The sequence below is a fragment of the Myotis nattereri genome, assembly GCF_964212035.1.
Source record: "Myotis nattereri genome assembly, chromosome: Y".
Classification (NCBI taxonomy): domain Eukaryota; kingdom Metazoa; phylum Chordata; class Mammalia; order Chiroptera; family Vespertilionidae; genus Myotis; species Myotis nattereri.
In genome coordinates this window covers 30451092-30471548 of record NC_138094.1, presented here as the reverse complement: position 1 = coordinate 30471548, position 20457 = coordinate 30451092, and the positions used below count along the sequence as shown (strand labels likewise).

The window sequence follows — 20457 nt, the reverse complement described above, 5'->3', positions numbered from 1 at the left end:
TAGCATACTTGACTGCTGACATGCCTGTTTGCTTTGCTAAAGGGCATATATGAGAAACCTAAAGCCAAGTCAATGAAAGCTGGTGGGTGCAGGGTTTGAGAGAGCTTCTCCGCTAGAAAGAAAGGTCTCAGCCTGGCTCCCCCATGTCTTCTAAATTTCTATTTGTTGTCTAGTGTATTCATTTGTGTTCAGCTCCTTTTCCAGATCCTGAATCCTTGCTGCAAAAGGTTGCAGCATTCTGGCGCCCAATGTGGGGCATCTGGAGAGGAAATTTCACCAGAGTGAAAAATGAAGACATTTCACCAGAAAGCTGAGAAGTGCACTGAAAAGGTGGGGAAAATTCTCTGTGCACAAAGCCCATGCCAGCTTTGGAAATTGTGAAACATAAAGTGGGCGGAAAATCTTTCTTTTCTGCCAGGCTATAATGAGCGAAAGTTTGATTATAAAGCAAAATAAATAAATAAATAAATAAATAAATAAATAAATAAATAATTGTAAACGTTTACTTGTATGCTCAAGGATAAAGAAATTAAAATATCAAAAGGTACTCTCTGAGATCAGGCTCAAGGAAAAATGTAACATTGCCATCTTGAACTATGTGTGCTCTTGTTCGCACTGCATTATGCCTAATTCGTATTGGGGATCAAAAGTCTGTAATACCTAAGCCCTGGGTCCTCCACCTCTAGTGTGGAAAGGCACAGCAGCTAGAGAAAACGGGGTTAACAGTCATTTTACAAAAGGACCCTTTAATGCTTTGTCTGAAAATTACCATATGACACCTTGGGACAGGCAGATTTTAGGTAAAATAACTTGAGAGGACAGCCAATGCCATGAAGAGCAGAATAAGATCGATGAAAACTACTCTGATTCATTAAGCCTTGTCTCTATGTTATGAGCGCATGTCAGTTGATTATTATTAATCTGTTTTGGTTGTTTATTGTTAGTCTATTAAGCATGCCTTCAATTTAATTTAATAAGAAAAGAAACAGTAGATGGACAGGCCATTACTAAATATCTAAAACACCTCCCAACCCATTAATTACTAGTCTTTTGGTGATCCTGTAAAATGTATGCCCAGTCTCGAGAGTGTTATTAAAAGTCTCATTTTATTTCCCAGACTGTCATTTGAAATTTGGATAGATGAGACATTCCTCACAATTTAAGGGATATCTCTGGGATTTCTGTACCCATGAAGAGAAAAACACTAGGTTAAGAGAAGTCGCACCCCACCCGATTTTGGGTGCCTCTTGGACTGACCCCCATCTCTTCATAGATGCTATAGTACAAACCCAAGACTGTTTTTCTTTATAAGATGGTGAAAATGACACAAGGAAAATATACAGGCTGTGTTTAAGCAATAAGATTAGTGTTTCCATAAGAAGGGGCAGTTCTTAAATAATAATGGTCCATATTCCAAGGTTAATATTAAAGCCAATGAAAGCCAGTAAGTTTTCTCTGCTGCAAAATTTGCCAAAGTGAAACGCCCTTAGATGGTGATAACCGCTACCGTTTCATTGTCTAATCAGGGCGATATGCAAATTAACTGCCAACTAAGATGGCAGTGAACCAGCACCAAAGATGGCGGTTAATTTGCATATGTAGGCACAATGCAGGGAGGCGAAAGGGAAAGCATGAAGAAGCCCCCTGTCGCTGACAGGGATCGGAAACCCAGGGGGGAGCTAAGAGCCCTGCACCCCATCCATGGTCGGAGAATTGAGCACCTTTGCCACCCTGGCCAGTGATAGCGGGAAGTAGGGTTGGAGCCAGTGATGGGAGTTGGGCACGGGCAAAGCCGGTAGTCCCAGCAGCTAGGGGTCCCTTGCCTGGGCCTAAAGCAGAGCCCGCGATCACGGGGCCGCTGCCGCTGCCGCTGCGGGTACCCGCTGCCCAGGCCGGATGCCTTGGCCAGAGGCGTTATCCTGGGCAGGGGCAGAGCCTGCAATCGTGGGGAGCTGGGGATCACCTGCCCAGACCTAATGCCTCAGCCAGAGGCGTTAGGCCTGGGCAGGGACAGAGCGGGAGATCGTGGGGAGCTCGGGTACCCTGCCCAGGCCTACTGCCTTGGCCAGAGGCGTTAGGCCTGGGCAGGGGCAGAGCCACCTGCAACTGAGGGGAGCTGGGGGTCCCCTGCCCAAACCTGACACCTCTGCCAGAGGCCTCAGGCCTGGGCAAGGGGCCGATCTGGTGATTGGTGATCAGAGGGTGATGAGGGTCAACTCCTCTGGCCGAGGCATCAGGCCTGGGCAGGGGATGGAGCCAGCAATTGGAGGGGGCTGGGGGCCCTCTGCCGAGGCCTGTTGCCTGGGCCAGAGGCATCAGGCCTGGATGGGGGGTGGATCCAGTGATTGGGGGGATATGAGGGTTCCCTTGCCTAGGCCTGAAGCCTGGGTCAGAGGCGTCAGGCTTGGGCGGGGGGTGGAGCAAGCGATCAGAGGGAGATGGGGGTCCCCTGCCCAGGCATAATTCCTGGCCAGAGGCCTCAGGCCTGGGCGGGGGCCAGAGCCAGTGATCGGGGGGAGATGTGGGTCCCTTGTCCAAGCCTGACACCTCTGGCGGAGGTGTCAGGCCTGGGCAAGGGGCCGATCCTGTGATTGTTGGGTGATGGGGGTCAATGTCTGAGGGCTCCCAGTAAGTGAGAGGGGGCTGGCTGGGCTGAGAGACACTATCCCCCCTCGCCCCAGTGCATGAATTTCATGCACCGGGCCCATAGTTATAAATAAATATATTGATGGTGAGGGTGCAGTCCCTGAGGAGAGGGCGGACTGCACTCTCTGTTGGAGGAAAGGGCCAGTGGATCTTCTCCCTGTAAAAGCAGAGAACCTGGAAAAGCACTCTTAGATGTTATCTCTGAAGGAAAAATGTGGTGGTTTTAAAATTCCAATGGCTACAGGCCTTCTTCCTTTCTCCCCCTACTTCTTTGGCAACCTCATATGTCTAAACATACTTTTCCAAAGTCTTTGGTAACTTAAAAAATTGGAGTTGCTTACATTAAGTAAAAAAACTTATTAAAACTCTAAAGGTTTTGAAATAACAAAATTTTGCAATATTTATTTGAGTTTGACTCGAATGAAAAAACAAAGGACAGATTTGAATCTATTAATTAAATAAGTCTTTGTTAATTTTATTGGAAATATAGCCCTAAAAATGTGAAGGTATTACTAAACTAAGAAATGCTAAGTATTTAACTTGCCACCTAAAATTTAAGGCTTCCAAGAGTTAAAAGTTCAAATTAAATTGGGAGAAATTATGTGCTCGTAATGATACAATGCATAAAGTTTAGAAATTCATTATCAAGAAAAATATTTCATGTGATTTCTCTGGAAAAACTTAGTAGTACAAAGTATATTGTAGTCCTTATGTGTACTATGTGTGGTAAAATGTCAACCTAGGATATAATATTTTATTGGACTGATTAAAAAAGAGGATTAATTCTATGGTCTGAACCAAATTTTTAATAAAAAAACCAGTTTAAATTTTATTGATCTATTTTAGCATAATTACAACAAACGTATAATGTAATGTTTGGGTTACACATATTTGTGATAGTCTTTCCATGTTAAATTTCAAGACTTTAACCAAGAGATAGCTTTGAAACTTTTCAAGTGCCCTGGAATAATTCAAGGGTTTACTCTCTTCTTAAAAGAAATATTTTAGGAAAGGAAATATTTTCAAACCAAATTACCCCGATCTAATATACTTGAAATCACTTGAAGCTTCATCAAATAAAAATTAATAGCTGTGTTCTCTTTACATGCATGTATTTTAAATGTTAAAAAAGTTTCACCCTCTAAGGGAGGGCATGACAAAGTTGCTGAATACTTCTTAAGCAAAATCAGATTATTCAGCAGCAGAATTTTAAGATGGGAGACCTGACAGCCAGATCTTTAGCTAGGCCCGGGGGTAGTGCAACATCTGGACTTCATAGGTCAAATGTATAAGTTTACTTACTTTGCTTTCTCAATAAAGATGCGTACTTTAGTCACTAAATAAATTAGCTTTTTACAATATAATCATGGTCTCATATAAACTCAGTTATACGAGAAGCAGATATTTTATTAGAAATTGGTTCTAACACAGTCCAGAGTAAAATTTCTGTACCTATGCAATAACCAAAAGAATGCTGTTCAAAAGTAAATTTTAAGCTCAAAAAAAGGAGAAATTTTTAAATCTCTTCTGCTACTATTTACAAGGAAAACAAAAAGTTATTATTGGAGCATTAAATCTCACCATTAATAAGACACCATAGAAAAAAAGGAGTTACTTTGACTTAATCTGTATGCATTGCACAATTGGCCAACATACCTCTTATTGGTATTTCTTAAAAGGAACCAAGTTTGTAGCTCTATTTAAAAGAAAAAAAAATGTTTTTAAAAGAAACTCCCTAAATGTGGCCTAGAAATTACTCTGGGAGAAAAAACAGGAGCAGATTCCCTTCAAAGATCTAGAAAACTGTAATTAAAAATAAATGTATTAGGCCTCATAAAGAAAAGTAAACCATTTGCATTTTGCCTCCGTAAACAACGCTTATGTCAATATACTCAAAGACTGATAGCAAAAACCCTATTAGTGTCATTTACTGTCCCCACCCAATGACAAAGTTAGGAAATAAGCCTTATTTTTGACTGATTTAAATTAGCAAATGAAAATAAAAGAATATTCAGGGGAACTTAGTTGGAATAGGCAGAAACCTATTCCTGGAGCAGTCACTGTTTTTACTGATAGTTCATCTCATGGTAAAGCTGCTTATAATGCAAAGAATTCAGACCAAGTCATTCAGACCAGTCATACTTCTGTGCAAAGAATCGAATTAGAAACGATCAAGGCTGACTTGCAGGATTTCCAAAAGCCTATTCATATTACCTCTGATCTGCCTATGCTGCTGGCTTGGTAAACAGATCTGCAACTACTCAATTTAAATGTCTGTGACCGATGCCTATCTATACTATTTGAACAAGTCCTGGTCCTTTAACAAAAGGAAATGCATAGGCCTATCAATTAGTTATTTTATTAAACAGGCCACAGAATCTCATCAACTTTTACATCAGCCTGCCAAAATATTGTACAGCAGGCAAAACAGATTATCAAGAAATATCCCCCTTGCATGTTATATCTGCTACAAGGGCCTCTAAATCCCAACTTGAAAAACAAATGTGGGGGAATAGTGAAGAAATCTCCTGTAAGTAGACTACACCAAGCCTTAATTACTTTAAAATTTTTCCTTGTAATGCTGATGGCAAGACACCCATAGAATTACACTGGTGTCAGAATAAGCCAAACCAAAATGGTCTGGTTAAATGGAAAGATACCGAGTCTGGTTTATAGAAGGGTCCCTTTATTAACCTCTGGTCGAGGATATACTTGTGTGTTTCCATAAAACTCCTCTAAGCCTGGATGGTTCCTGCAACATGAATCTGAGGGAGGAACTGACCAGACTACTGCAACCACAGATAGCAGAGGCCCCAAGCAAAACGCTGAGGAGTCAGAGGAGAAACATCCAGAGATAGGGGATGGTGAAGACGCCTTGCCATGCTAGCACTCATCATCGGTGCATTGGTGCAGGTTGCCCATGACAAAGCCAAAAAAATTCAGACCTACATTGTCATTTCTCACCATTTGTCCACCATCCAGAACTCGAACATCATTGCTGTCATGTCACAAGCTAACTGTGACTGGGAAAGGGATCCATAAAAAACTAATGGCCCCAAAAGAAGCCTGCTATGAATGAATTCCTTAAATACCTGACAATAATATTTAGAAGGACATGAAAGAACTCAATCCTTGTCGTCGAATCTCCCTACGTTTCCTTTTTAGAGTAACCGCTATTGTCTTTCTTTCTTGTTCTTCTATGTTTGCTTCCAGGGTTAAGATGCAGAATGAAAAGTCTTAAAAGGATCTGAGCCCAGCTAATGGCAGACACCTTTCTAAACTAATTAAGAAAGCAAAAAGGGGGAAATGTCGGCCCAGCAAAGACCAACAGTATTGAACATATCAAAGCGAGAATCCTACAGCAGGCGAATGGACTTTGATATTCAGCATGGCAGAAAATCAGCATTTTGCTACCCTGCTGTTGGCAAAATGGCTGTAAGCAACCTCCTACCATGATAATACTTTTATTGTTTACCAAACTTTACCATCGATATGCCTGTATGCTTTGCTAAAGGGCAAATGTGCATTAAAGTAAATAAAAACTGATGGGTCCTGGGTTTCAGAGAGCCTCGTTACTAGAGAGAAATGCCTTCACCTGGCTCCCCCACGCCTTCTAAATATGTAATTGTTGTCTAGTGTATTCATTTCAGTTCATACACTTTTGCAGTTCCTGAATCTTTGCTGCAAAAGGTTGCTGCAGGGAAGGTAGTGGAAGGTGGGGTTAGAGAGATCAACTAAAGGACTTGAGGCATGCATATGAACCTGACTAATGGACACTGACACCAGCGGGGGTGATGACATGAGGAGGAGGTAGGAGGGACAAATGGGGGATAAGGACACATATGTAATAACTTAATCAATAAAGAAAAAATAGCCCTAGCTGGTTAGGCACTGTGGATAGACTATTGGCCTCCAGACTGAAGGGTCCCAGGTTTGATTCTGGCCAAAGACACATGCCTGGGTTGTGGGCTTTGTCCCCAGTGTGAGGCATGCAGGTGGCAGAGAATCAATGATTCTCACGCATCATTGAAGTTGCAATCTCTCTCCCTCTCCCTTTCTCACTGAAATCAATAAAAAATATTTCAAACAATCAAAGAATAAACAGATGAATAAAATAGAGCCAGAGTAAAAAATATATGTTTTATAATATAATAAAAGGAATCCTATTATTTTCATATATTTAATAATTCCTACAACCTTTGTGATAAAATAGGTTTGCACTGTTTTGGTAATATTATATTTAATATTTTTTCCTTAACATATTAATGTTTATTGCATGTAACACTATATTATAACAGACTAATATGCAAATTGTCCCTTCAAACAGGAGTTTGACCAGGAGATCCACCATGGGGTGGGACAGTCTGGCTAGCATCCCAGGCTGCACCCTGCAGGCAGCCCCACACTGTTCTGTCCACGGCCCCCCTCCACCCCCTCAATGATTGAGGACCCGCCAGCCAGTAATCTGCCCACAGCCCCTTCCCCTGGCCTTCATCTTCCCCCATCTGATCCCCCACTCGATCTGGGTGGAGCCAGCCGGCCAAACACCTGTATCCCCTCCCCTTGGCCAACCTGGCGATTGGGGTGTGCAGGCCGGAAACCACCCATGCATGAATTGTACACTGGGTCTCCAGTATTATTATATTTAAAATTGTTTTTCTTGGAATATTAATGCTTATTGCATGTAAAATTATTACATTTAAAATAGTTTTTCTAGAAATATTAACATTTATTGAATGTAACATTATGACACTAAAACAATTTTTCTTAAAATATTAAAAAAGTAAATATAAAAAAGAGGGACACTGTATCAACATGGATTAAAGGATTGCGTTCTTCACTCTGGTGTTATCTACTTATTACCTCACTAATCAGAAGATGAAGAATTATTCCTAACAATGAAACAATAAGATAGTGTTGAGTACAGATGCCCATCCACTACTCACTTTCCACAAGGCTTCCAGAAATTAAAGTGTAGCATTCCTTTTAAAACAGCTCATTACTCTAATCCATGAGAGACTGTACCATTTACCTTGACTTCCCATCCCAGTAATGCTTTGCCTTGGATCAGAATGGGCAGGTCTTGTAGGTGGAGGATCCCAACTTCTTGAAGATGGAGTTCTTTTCAGCGGAAGGGAATCCACCCTGCAGCCACTTCTGTGAAGATTAATTGTATGTCTGCCATCCTCTGTGTCATAAATAACATCATTCTACTTGAGTAGGGTCAACATTTGTTAAATGGTCAAGTCTGGTTATTGTGTATAAATATTTACTAAACAGGATCATGGTCATAAGCATGCTGGTTAGCACAAAATGATAAAATTCTATTTTCACATGTCTTCAGTACAGTGCTCAGAGTTATTGAAAATCAGTTTGGATAACTGAGAAAGAACTGAAGCAGAATTATATATACGTGCCAATAAAACAAAACTAAACACACACACACACACACACACACACACACACACACACACACCAGAATTTGAATGCAGAGAATCCAGATATACTAAGTGAAAGAAGTTATTTAAAAGATACAAGAAAACAGTCTCAACTAGTCATCAAACTAATTTCATCTCAATAAAAGCTTTTAAAACATGCAATGTCATAATTAAAAATTAAAATATAAAAAGTCAAAACATGATGCATTACAAAAAAGTGTTATTTCACAAATGTTATCATATAATTCCTACAGTTCATTTATAAAATAACTCTTTGATCAGAATACTACACTCTATTTTAATAGTATTTAAAGAAAACATGTTGAATAATACATAATTAACAATCACTGTTTTCATTTTCAAATAGGAAAGAGGCTTATCTTCCAATTCTGTAATTCGTCATGGGAAAGAAGAACTATGAGCATCCTCATATGTGGCCAAATATGAACTGGCAAACTCTTCTCAGTATCACCCAGATGGTAAAAACAGGAACATTCACCTTCATCTTGCACAAACCCTGCAATAACATTTTAGGAAATTTTCCCTGAAATGTCACACACCTAATTATCACAAATGGACACTAAATCTTTGAAATTAGGAAAACTGGTTAATATGAAACCAACTTTTCCTCCTACAGATATATTGAAATGAATATACTTTCCTTTCATAGTCAGTCAAATAAGTAAATAGATAAATTAATTAAAAGACAACTCCCTGAAAATAGCTCGTCAACATGTTTATTCATGTTTCATATTCCTCATATACAAGAAAGAAAGAAGGAAAGAAAGACCAATAAACTTGGTGAATCATTGGTTTTTAGCCTTTTCCTGAGTCAGAGACCCCTTTGTGAATCTATTTAATACCATAGACATTTCTCTTATGTAGTTTCCAAATGGAAAGTTTTCTACATCAAACCTAAGTACAAGATCATCTTATCAAATTAATAATAGAGATTATTATTTTACACAGTACAGGGTTGCACGTTCCTATACTCAAAACTAGTATTTCAAATCCAATTCTAAATAATGAAGTGTGTGTCCTTGACGTTTATATAGTTAGACCAACTTTTATTTCAGTGGGAATTTTCCAAGGTGAACTGATGTCCTTTTTTGAGATGAAAGAAGGGTAATTTCAGAACAAATTCTTAGTAGTTCAATAAGTATGAATCTTCACTTTAAACCTACATGACTTCCTGTTCCCAAAGTGTAACATTCTAACATAAGATCAATAGAATTGAGTTCTTCAGAGAACAGTTGAAGTGACTAGAGACAAACAGTAATGCTAAAATAGACTGAATTTAGCTTGAGGTTTAAATCGTATCCCTGTAAGGTCATTAAGAGTGTTTTACACATTACATATTGCATTCATTATTAGAAGTGCTATACCTCTTTAGCAATTACAAATCATCTTGATCATCAGTATACATTCTCAATCTAATGAACGGTATCATTTCTTTTGCTTTGAATGATATGAATGAAATTGAGGTGTACCTCTTCATTCAATGTTACTGTTTTCACATAAATAATGGTTTCATGCTCATATCTTTTTTTAATTTTTTAAAAACATTTGAGTTACTGACAGTAACTTTATGAATTTAAAGTTATTGAATTTATGGAAGTTAATATGATCACATAGGCACTCTATTGAATTTATGGAAGTTAATATGATCACATAGGCTTTAGGTACACAAGTCTATGACACCTCATTTGCATATTGTATTATGTGTTTACCTAAGTCAGATCTCCTACCATCCCTAGATTTTGAAACATTACCTAAGTGTTTTACACCTGAGGGATGTCCTTTTGCTTCTCTTACTTCCTCTCTTTCACTTCTCAGACTTCTCACATCACCTCTATTTCTTGATGGAAGTGGTGCCCTCTGCCCACCCCCACTTTGAAAAGATGGTTTCTTGGTGTAGTCTACTTTAGTTGTTTTTCCACCCACAGACTAAAATGAGTACACATAATATCAACACTACATAACATTTAACCTGAACAAATGAGCAACTGTTTGAAACCTACTTATTATTGCAACTAAAATCAAGATCTACCTCAAATTCTTCTCCCAAACCAAGTGTTTCCTTCAAAAATGACAGAGTCCTTTTTCATGGTAAGTTTATGAAACACTTCATTATTAACAATATTCTATTGAAGTATTCAACACAGAAACATATATTTTGGTTAATAAAATTCCTCCAAAGACCCCTAGTAATAAGGACTAAAATGTATGTTGGTTAATAAAAGTCCTCCAAAGACCCCTAGTCATAAGGACGAAAATGTCTCACATTCCAGGGGAAAGCACATAAATTCCATTCTTGTTTTTTAGTAGGCTTATTCTTGGTTATCTGGAGAGAGGGATAGAGAGATGGAAACATAGATGAAAGAGAAATATTTTGATCAGCGGCTTCCTTAAATGGCTCCTACTGGCAAACCAGCCAGCACCCTGGGCATGTGTCCTCACCCGATATAGGTGATGAGACATCTTGGTTCACAATTCTATCCTCAACCATTGAGCAATACTGACTGGGCAATGTGGATTACTTTTTAGAATGTGTCTGTTACTTCATTTATGTTTTGACACATCTATTTCATGTTTTCCAGTGCACCCGGCTTACATAAACTATTTATTTTTTAAAACAAACAATCATTCATTCAAAATGATTAGGTACTTTATTCCTCCTCTACCGCTTCTCAGGTTTCTTAGTTTTACTATTTCTTCAGTAAAAATGACAGAAAACAATGTCCAGTATGAATGCAACTCTGTATACATAGTTCTGATTTGTTTCTCCATTCTATTTTTAATCGGCTCTTTGCACAATCTTTAGTATTTTTATGTTACTGCACAGTTTGATGTTAAATATGGTTCTAAGAAAACAAACCATCTTGAAGGGGAGAGCTTCTATGACTAAGAACCCAGCCTCACCTCTACCCAGATGGGCCTCACACATCACCTGAGAGCCACTCTGGCCAAAGACCTTTTTACGGCAGCTGCAGACCCACGGACACCGGGACTCCAGCCCCCCACCAGTGCCATTGCCTCCTGTGAGTCTTGGAGTTTACAATTGAATTGCGGATCCACTCTGTGGCCATTGGCCCATCACACCCTGGCACCTGGGTTCTGACATGATAGCTAAAATGGGGAGACAAACAAACAACACCCAAAGGACAGAAAAGGAGGAATTGCCAGAAGAGGAACTCAATTAAATGGAGACATACAATATGTTCGAAAGGAATTCAGAATAAGGGTCATAAAGTTCATACACCAGATGCATGGGAAATCCACAACTTACATAAGAATCAAGGACAAATGAAAAAAATTGATAATAGCTACAATAAAAAATACGATGGAAGGTTTCAATAGTAGACTAGAAGTAGCAAAGGATTGAATCAGCGATTTAGGAGACAGGGCAGAGTAACACACCTGGAACAACACAATCTGAACAGCAACTTGAGAGAAAAAATAGAAAGCATGTGGATATCCTAAGGGAGATTGGGGATAACATGAAACAAATAACATGTGTATAATAAGGGTGTCAGAAGGACAAGATGAGGAACAAGGATTAGGAAACCTATTAGAAGAAATAATCACAAAACCTTCCTGATCTTGGGAAGAAAAAGTCACACAAGCACAGACAGTCCCAAAAAAGATGAAACCAATAAGACCTATACCAAGACACATTGTAATTATAATGGCAAACAATAATGACACAAACAGAACCTTAAAGGCTGCAAGAGAGAGACATAGAGTCACCTACAAAGGCTCTCCTGTTAGATTATCAAATGATTTTTAACAGAAACACATCAGGCCAGAAGGGAATGAAAGGAAATATACAAAGTGATGCAAAACAAGGGACCAAATCCAGGAATACTTATCCAGCAAGGCAATCATTCAAGACTATAGGGGAATTCAGTGTCTTTACAGAAAAAAAAAAATCTAAGGGAGTGTTTCACTACTAAGCCATCAATGCAAGAAATGCTGAAGGGACTGTTGTAAAAAGAAGGAATAGAAGAGACAGAAGAAACACAGGCATAAAGAAAAAAGTGGCAACATATCAGTACCTATCAAAATAACCTTAAACCTAAATGGACTAAACACTCCATTCAAAAGATATATAATGGCCAAAATTATAATAAAACAAGACCCATATATATGCTGTCTATGAGAGACCCACCTCAGAATAAGGACTCACATGGACTGAAAGTGGAAGGAGAGAAATACTTTTCAGGCAAAGAAGGGGAAAAAACTAGGGGATCAATAATTATATTTGAAGAAATAAATCTCAAGAAGCCAAGATGACGATGGAATAGGCATACACGTCCCAGGGCACATCCTGGAGCAAATGGAGTGAGCAGCTGAAACTAATAACACCCACCCGGAATTGGCAAAGTACACTCAGGTGGTCAGACAGTTTACAGCCAGGAAGGGCAGAGTTCCTCTGGTAAGGTAAAAACCAGGGATCTGGGCAGGAAAGTTTGCCACACCTCTGAGCCCAGAAAGCGTATAAGCACCCCTATGTTCATAGCAGCACAGTTCACCATAGCTAAGACCTGGAAACAGTCTAAGTGCCCATTAGCAGATGAATGGATTAGAAAACGGTGGTATATCTACATGATGGAATACTATGCTGTTGTAAAAAAGAAGGAATTCTTGCCATTTGCAGCAGCATGGATGGAACTGGAGAGCATTATGCTAAGTGAAATAAGCCAGTCAATGAAGGAAAAATACCACATGATCTCACTCATTTATGGATAATAAAGACCATTATAAACTTATGAACAAAAATAGATACAGAGGCAGAGCAGCTTCGAACAGACTGTCAAACTACAGCGGGAAGGCCGGGGAGGGTTGGGGGGCAGGCGGGGAGAGTAAGAGATCACCCGAAAGACTTGTATGCATGCATATAAGCATAACCAATGGACATAAGACACTGGGAGTTAGGGGAGGCCAGGGGATAGTCAGGGCAGGTAAGAAAGAGGAGACATATGTAATACCCTTTGTAATACTTTAAGCAATAAAACAATTTAGAAAAGAGAGAAAAAAGAAATCTCAAAGTAAAGGTCATAAAAAAGAGATAAGACCGATTGCTATGATGTGCTCTGACACCCAGGGAGTAGACTCTCAATGCAAGAGCTGCCCTTGGGGATCAGTGAGCTCCCACAGGGCAGCGCCATTCAGCTGGATCCTGTGCTGACGACTGGCCAGTGGAGCAGCAGTGGCAGGAATCTCTCCCACCTCCACAGAGGCGCTAAGCATGTTTGGCAACTGGGACTAAGCCTAAGACATCATTCGGACATCCCCTGAGGTCTCCCAGGCTGCCAGAGCGTGAGGGACTCCGCCAAGTGTACAAAGTTCGTTCACTGGGCCTCTTATATTGCTAATAAACTACAATAAGATATAACAAAATTCAAATACTTGGAGGCTAAATAGTCTTTTATTAAATAAATGGAGGCCCAGGGTATGAATTCCTGTATGGAAGCAGTCTGGTTGGCCTCCCCAGATGGGGGCACATGGGGCCAGGCCTGCAGCGGTTAGTGGCCATTGGCGGTTAACCAGAAGGCCATGCCTCCAATCTGGGCGTTAGCGCATATAGGGGGTGTGGCTGACCAGGGGAAAGGCTGTGAGTGGTTTTCTTATCAGTCCTGCCCCGAATGGGGGATTGGGGCAGATGGGAAGCAAGGTTGGTCAGGGATATGGCCGATTGGGGCCCAGATAAGACTGCTTGGCTGCCGCAATGCAAGTCATAGCCACCAGCTATTCTGGTCATTCTGCCATTCCGGTCACAGGGCTTTTATGTACAAAGATAGATAACTGGGTTACCGAAGAGATTAAAGAAGAAATTAAAATCATCCTGGAAGTAAATGAAAATTAAAAATAAAAGTCCAAAATCTATGGGACACACTGAAAGTAGTCCTTAGAGGGAACTTCATAGCATTACAGGCCTAACTCAAAGAACAAGAAAAACAGTTAACAAATTATCAAACCCGCACAACTTAAAAAGTTAGACAGAGCAACAAGCAAAGCCCAAACTGAGCAGCAGGAAGGAATAATGAAGATCACAGCAGAAATAAATGACATAGAGACCAAAAACCGCACAAAAGATTAATAAAGACATGAGCTATTTCTTTGAAAGGATAAACCAGATTGACTAAGCTCTAGCTAGGCTCACCAACAGGACCCCAGTAAACAAAATCAGAAATGAAAGAGGCAAAATAGCAAAAGACCCCACAGATATAAAAAGGATTGTAAATAAATACTATGGACAACTCTACTCCAACAAACTGATCAACCCTGAAGAAATGGACATATTCCTAGAAAAATACAATCTTCCTAAACTCAGTTAGGAAGAATAAAACATAGGACCACGCCAATAACTACTCAGGAAATTCAAGCAGTCACAAAAATAACTTGCAGCAAACAAAAGCCTGGGCGAGACAGCTTCACAGGGACTTTTACCAAGTGTTCAAAGAAAAACTAAAACCTTCTTCCTCAGACTATTCCATAAAATTCAAAGGAAGTGCCATTTCCCAACACTTCCTATGAAGCCAGCATTACTCTAATCCCAAAGCCAGATAGAGAAAACACAAAGAAAGAAAAATGCAGGCCAATATATCTCTGATGACCATAGATGTTACAATCCTCAACAGAACTCTAACAAATGCGATGCAACATTACATTGAAATGAGCATACACCATGCCAAAGCGGATATATTCTGGGGAAGTAGGATGAGTCAACATCCAGAAATCAATAAGTGTGATGCATCACATAAACAAATTGAGAGAGATTCATATCCATTGGTGCAGGAAAAGCATTTGACAAAATCCAACACCCAATTTTGATAAAAACTCTAAGCAAACTGGGCATAGAGGGATCATACCTCAACATTAAAAAAGCCTTATGTGACAAAACTACAGACAACATCATACTCAATGGGCAAAAACAATTACTCTAAGAAGAGGAACAAGACAGGGATGCCCACTCTCACCACTTCTGTTCGACAGAGTACTGGTAGTGCTAGGCAATGCAGTCAGACAAGAAGAAGTCAAAAAAGGCATGCTAAGTGGAAAAGAGGAAGTAAAACTGTCATAATTCTCACAGATGGCATGGTATTGTCCATAGAAATACCTAAAGACTCCACCAAAAAAACTAGGAGATTTAATAAATGAATTTGGCAATGTAGCAGGGTACAAAATTAACACCCAGAATTCTATGGCTTTTTGATACACGGATAATGAACTCAGAAATAGAAACAAACAAACAAAAATGCCATTTAGCAGTGCAACAAAAATTTAAGAAACCTAGGAATAAACTTAACTAAGGAGGTAAAAACCTGTTCTTGGAAAACTACAGGAAATTGAAAAAAAGTGATAGAGGAAGACTAAAGCAAATAGAAGAACATACCATATTCATGGTTTGGTACAATCAACATCATTAAAATGTTCATAGTACCCAAAGCAATGTACAGTTTTAATGTATTAACCATTAAAATGTCAATGGCGTATCTCACAGACCTAGAAGAAAGTTTCCAAAAATTCCTATGAATTTAAGAAAAGACCCCAAATAGTTACAGCAATCTGGACAAAGAAGAACAAATTTGGAGGGATCACAATACCAGATATCAAGCTATACTACAAGCCACCATTCTCAGAACTGCCTCTTACTGGAACTAAAACAGACATAAAGACCAATGGGACAGAACAGAGAACATAGAAGTCGACCCGAACCATTATGCTCAATTAATATTTGACAAAGGGAGGCAAAAGCATAGAATGGAGTCATACAGTCTCTTCAATAATTGGTGGTGGAACCTGGATGGCAGTCAGGCCTAGGCAGGGCTGGGTAGGTGGGGCGGCGCGGGGCGGGGCAGGGCGCGGTGGGGCGGGGCGCGTCAGGGCGGCTGTGCACTGGGCTAGGACTCTGCACTGGAGACTCTTGCCCTTCCCGCGGGGTCTGGGGCCTCCCAGCAGGGCCCCATGGAGGACCTTAGCCTGGACAGCTGCAGAGAGGAGGACGCGGCGCCAGGCGCCAAGGGGTGGCCCGAACCCCAGGCGAGGGTGCACTTCCGCGTGACAAGGTTCATCATGGAGGCAGGTGTCAAGCTAGGGATGCAGTCCATTCCCCTCGCCACCGCCTGTGCCATTTACCATAAGTTCTTCTGTGAGATCAACCTGGACGCCTATGACCCCTACTTGGTCGCCATGTCTGCCCTTTACTTGGCTGGCAAAGTGGAAGAACAGCCCCTGCGAACCCGTGACATCATCAACGTGTCCAACAGGTACTTCCACCCAGGCAGCGAGCCCTTGGAGATGGACTCCCTAGTCTGGGTGATCCACGACAGCATTGTGCAGTGCGAGCTCCTTGTGCTACGGGTACTGCGATTCCAAGTCTCCTTTCAGCACCCACACAGGTACCTGCTCCACTACCTGATTTCTCTCAAGAACTGGCTGAATCCTTACAGCTGGCAACGGACCCCCATCTCCGTCACTGCCTGGGCCCTGCTGCGGGACAGCTACCGCGGGGGGCTGTGCTTCCGGTTCCAGGCTCAGCACATAGCGGTGGCGGTGCTCCACCTGGCCCTGCAGGTCTATGGGGTCCAGGTGCCCGCTGAGGCCATGGCCGAGAAGCCATGGTGGCAGGTGTTTAGTGGAGACCTTACCAAGCCAATCATTGATAACATTGTGTCTGATCTCACTCGCATTTATACCATGGACACAGAGATCCCCAAAGACAAGCCTGGGACACTCGGCTGCCGGGGGACAGCGCCACCACATCGCCCTGAGGGCCGGACCCCAGAGCACTGGCAGGGGGGACTGGTTTTGTGCTGCTGGAGACAGGCCGGTGAAGGCGATGACATGCTACCACTTTGATTCTCAGGCTTTGACTCTCCCTGGCAGCCAAGGTCCAGATGGGGATGGGCGCTGCACCTCCCGCGGGCAGGAGGGTGCCGCGGGCAGGAGGGTGCTGCGGGCAGCTCTGAGGCCTCCGGGTCTGCTTTTATCCTTTGAAAGGACGCAGACTACAGCTGAGGTTTGCGATCAGTGGAAGGAAAATCAAAGAACGGATGGGACTGTGCCCCAGGGGATTTTTTTAAAGGCCAGATTTAGAGAAAGTATGACTCAATTATCATAGAGGAAATTTTATTTTGTTTCATTGAAGATATTACAAAGCCAAAATAAAAACATAATAATAATTGGTGTTGGACTTATAGCACAGATACATGCAAAAAAAATTAGTCTAGACCACCAACTTACACCATACACAAGTATAAATTGGGAATGAATAAAGGACTTAAAAGTAAGTGGGTAACCATGAAAATCTTAGAAGAAGCAAAATATCAGGCATCTGTCTCAGCAATACCTTTACTGATACAGCTCCTAGGGCAATGGAAACTGAGGAGAAAAGAAACAAATGGGACGACGTCAAATTAAAACACTTCTGCAGAGAAGAAGCGGCCAACAAATACAACAACAACAACAAAACAAGGAAGTCCACTGCCTGGGAGAAGATATTTGCCAATGTTATATCAGATAAGGACCTATTCTCCAAAATTCATACTGAACTCATCCACTAAACAAAAGGAAGATCAACATTCCAATAAAAAACTGGGCACCACCACCACGAAGGCCCCTTCTGACTTATGGTGGCCCAGTTCCTGTGATGATTATTACAGCCACACAGGAGATGGGTATGATGGGGGCACGGCAATTACTGCAACAGCCGATGGGACACCCCTGTAAGAGGTCCTGAGTGTGGTGCTGGCGGCGATCACAGGATACACCATGTATGCAAGAGAGAGTGAATCATGCAGTACAGTAGCTCACCTGATTGGGCACTCGGGGAGTCAGAGGGGAAGCCCCTGTGACAGAAGAATTAGACACTGAAAATAAAAATGATAAGGTACAGACAATATTTTATTGTATGCAATTTGGCTTCTGTTATTTAAGAATGACAAAAAGCAAATGGTAGGTTTGGGGGAAGCATCAAGAATTGTAGGTACCATTATGAAGTTTCAGGATTGGAGGCAAGGTTTGAATTGTACAAGGTTGCTTCCTAAGTGCTGATTTAAATTACAATATACTTAAATGTTTAAATTTTACATATTGTATTGTTAACATATTCAGAATATAAGCACAACCAACAGACCAACAGAGGCAAGACACTGGGAGTGGGTGACAAGAACAAGAGACAAGAGATAGAGGAAGCCGGAGGGAAGGTCAGTAGAAAAAAAGAAAGAGACATATATATTACTTTTGGTAAAACCTTAAACACTAACATTACAAAAAATTTTCAGAAGAACGTGTTCTCCAACATGGGATTTCTTGTCTGATTTTACTACAAACACAGAAAAGCAGTCTGTTTGGATGGTGAGTTATATTCATGGCCCTAAATTTCCCAGGGTGTCTATGACCATATGTGCATGAAGTCTTTGAAGTGAACTGCATACAAAATGAAGCAGTGTGTTATTTCGTCATGGCATGCGGCCCTTTTTTCCAGGTAGGAAGGGTAAACAAATGAGGTATTCTCCTTGGAAAACCTAAATGGATAAAAGGATTGAAGAACCTCTGACAAAGCTGCAAAACAAGGATTCCTCCAGCTCTGTGGCCCACACTTTGCCCCCTAAGATACTGATAATGAGCAGGCCGATCCCACTGGCCCCAGGAGGAAGAGGAGACCTTGGGGAAATGGGAGATGGTGGTGAGCAGCAACAGGGCAATGTGGCGTGGCAGCACAGCAGCCTAGGCCTCGGCATGAGGAAGATCCGCAGACACCTGTGGAAAGGAGTATAGGAAGAACATGTCATGCCAGCCCCTGTTGAGGGGCAGGTGGAAAGGCCTGAGGGTGCAGTGGGTGGCCTAGAGGGAGAGTTCAGAGGAGGGGCTGAGGTAATCTGCTTTGACTCTGAGTGACAGTGGACATGCACACTCCCTCCTCCTGCCTAAGCCCCCCTGCCTGAGCTGAAATTGCACTGCCCTTGTTGTACTGGTAGTTCCTGTCTCAGGCACACACCCTGCGGCCCTGGTGTTACAGGCTGTTTCCCTCCCAGCATCCAGGTGTCCCTGTGAGAGAAAAATAATGGCCCAGGAACCTGGCAGCACACCAGGGGAGAGCCCAGGCATCCCCTCCTCACCCGTCCTGTCCGCTCACTCTGGGCCATCGTCCTCTCATAGTACTTCAGGGGATTGAGCCACAGGTCCTTGGTGATGATCTGGTAGGGCAAACAGAGCTTGGTCAGGAGAACACAGGGACCCAAATAGAAACCCAAGCAGCAGGCGGACACAGGAAGCTGCATGCTGGCATGGCCAGTGACATCCCACCTCAGCAATCCTGCCAGATGCTGTCACACTATGGTCAGAGAACCAGTAGAAGAAGCTGGCGCTGCTGTCCTGGAGCCTGTGGCTGTAGACTTCTCGTTCACAATGCTGGTACCACTGAATGGGAGTGGCACGGGACAACCTGTATCCTGCAGGAGAGGGGTATGTGAAGCTGGGTACATCACCTTCCATCCCTGCCCACCAACAGCTGCAGCCCATGCAGGGAGCCTCCTCTTACCTGTGAGGGTGATGAGATACTCCTTCACAATCACATGGTTGCAGAAGTAGGGGTTGCTGCGGAAGTACAGGCTAATGGTGCAGCAACCCCAGGGATGCCTGACTTCCCTCACCTGCAGAAGGAAAGTGGATCCAGGGAGTGAAATCGCAGCGCTGTGCTCCCGCATGTAGCTGTTTTCAGGGACAGGCTATTTCCCCACCTGCTCTCCACCATTCCGTGGAGCCGGTGTACTTACCTTCAAATCGATCATATGGCCGAGCATATTTTCATCTTGGACGCTGATCATGGCCAACAACTCTGGGTGGTTGACAAACTGCTTTGGGTCAAGGAGCCTGCAACCTGGGAGCTGGGAATGGACCAGCTAGAAAGAGCAGCCTGGCCTGGCCTCTCCTTCCCTTAAGGCCACTCTTTCCACATAAACGGCAGAAAGGGGCACAGCACCACTCTGTTTCCTGACAGACCCTGATGCCCACCGGACTGCTTTGTGCTGAGGGCTTGACAGGTTACACATCACACATTCTTGCTTCTGACTGAGGAACTGGACATAGAGACGGCCTGTAAGGCAGCATTAGTTAGTCCCAGAAGAGCCCGTGCAACACAGCCCTGTCTGTGGGCATCAGCCCCTGGTGTATGCGTGCCTCTGCCTTGGAGCTCTGCCCCTGGACCCCCTGGTAATGCTTCTATGGTGCCTGTACAAGACAGAGGGTGTCTCCAGGATCCTGGGCCAGACCGGGGCGCACTGCCCCTAGCTTGTCCTCAATGTTCTTTTCTATGGGAACCATCCCCGCTTACACGGTTCTCCTGCACTGTCCCATGCTCCTTGTG

The 20457-nt window shown here is 42.3% G+C and overlaps 1 protein-coding gene across 1 annotated transcript in view; it reads left to right on the top strand.

Moving 5' to 3' along the window:
• Window positions 1-16055: 16055 nt before the first annotated feature.
• The window catches only part of LOC308512411 (cyclin-Q-like), a gene marked incomplete at both ends in the record, with an annotated part of 123066 nt that continues 118664 nt past the window's right edge, over window positions 16056-20457 (top strand). The window contains one exon of the mRNA XM_081082171.1: window positions 16056-16813. Coding sequence (XP_080938297.1) covers window positions 16056-16813 — 758 coding nt within the window. The remainder of the gene's footprint in view (window positions 16814-20457) is intronic.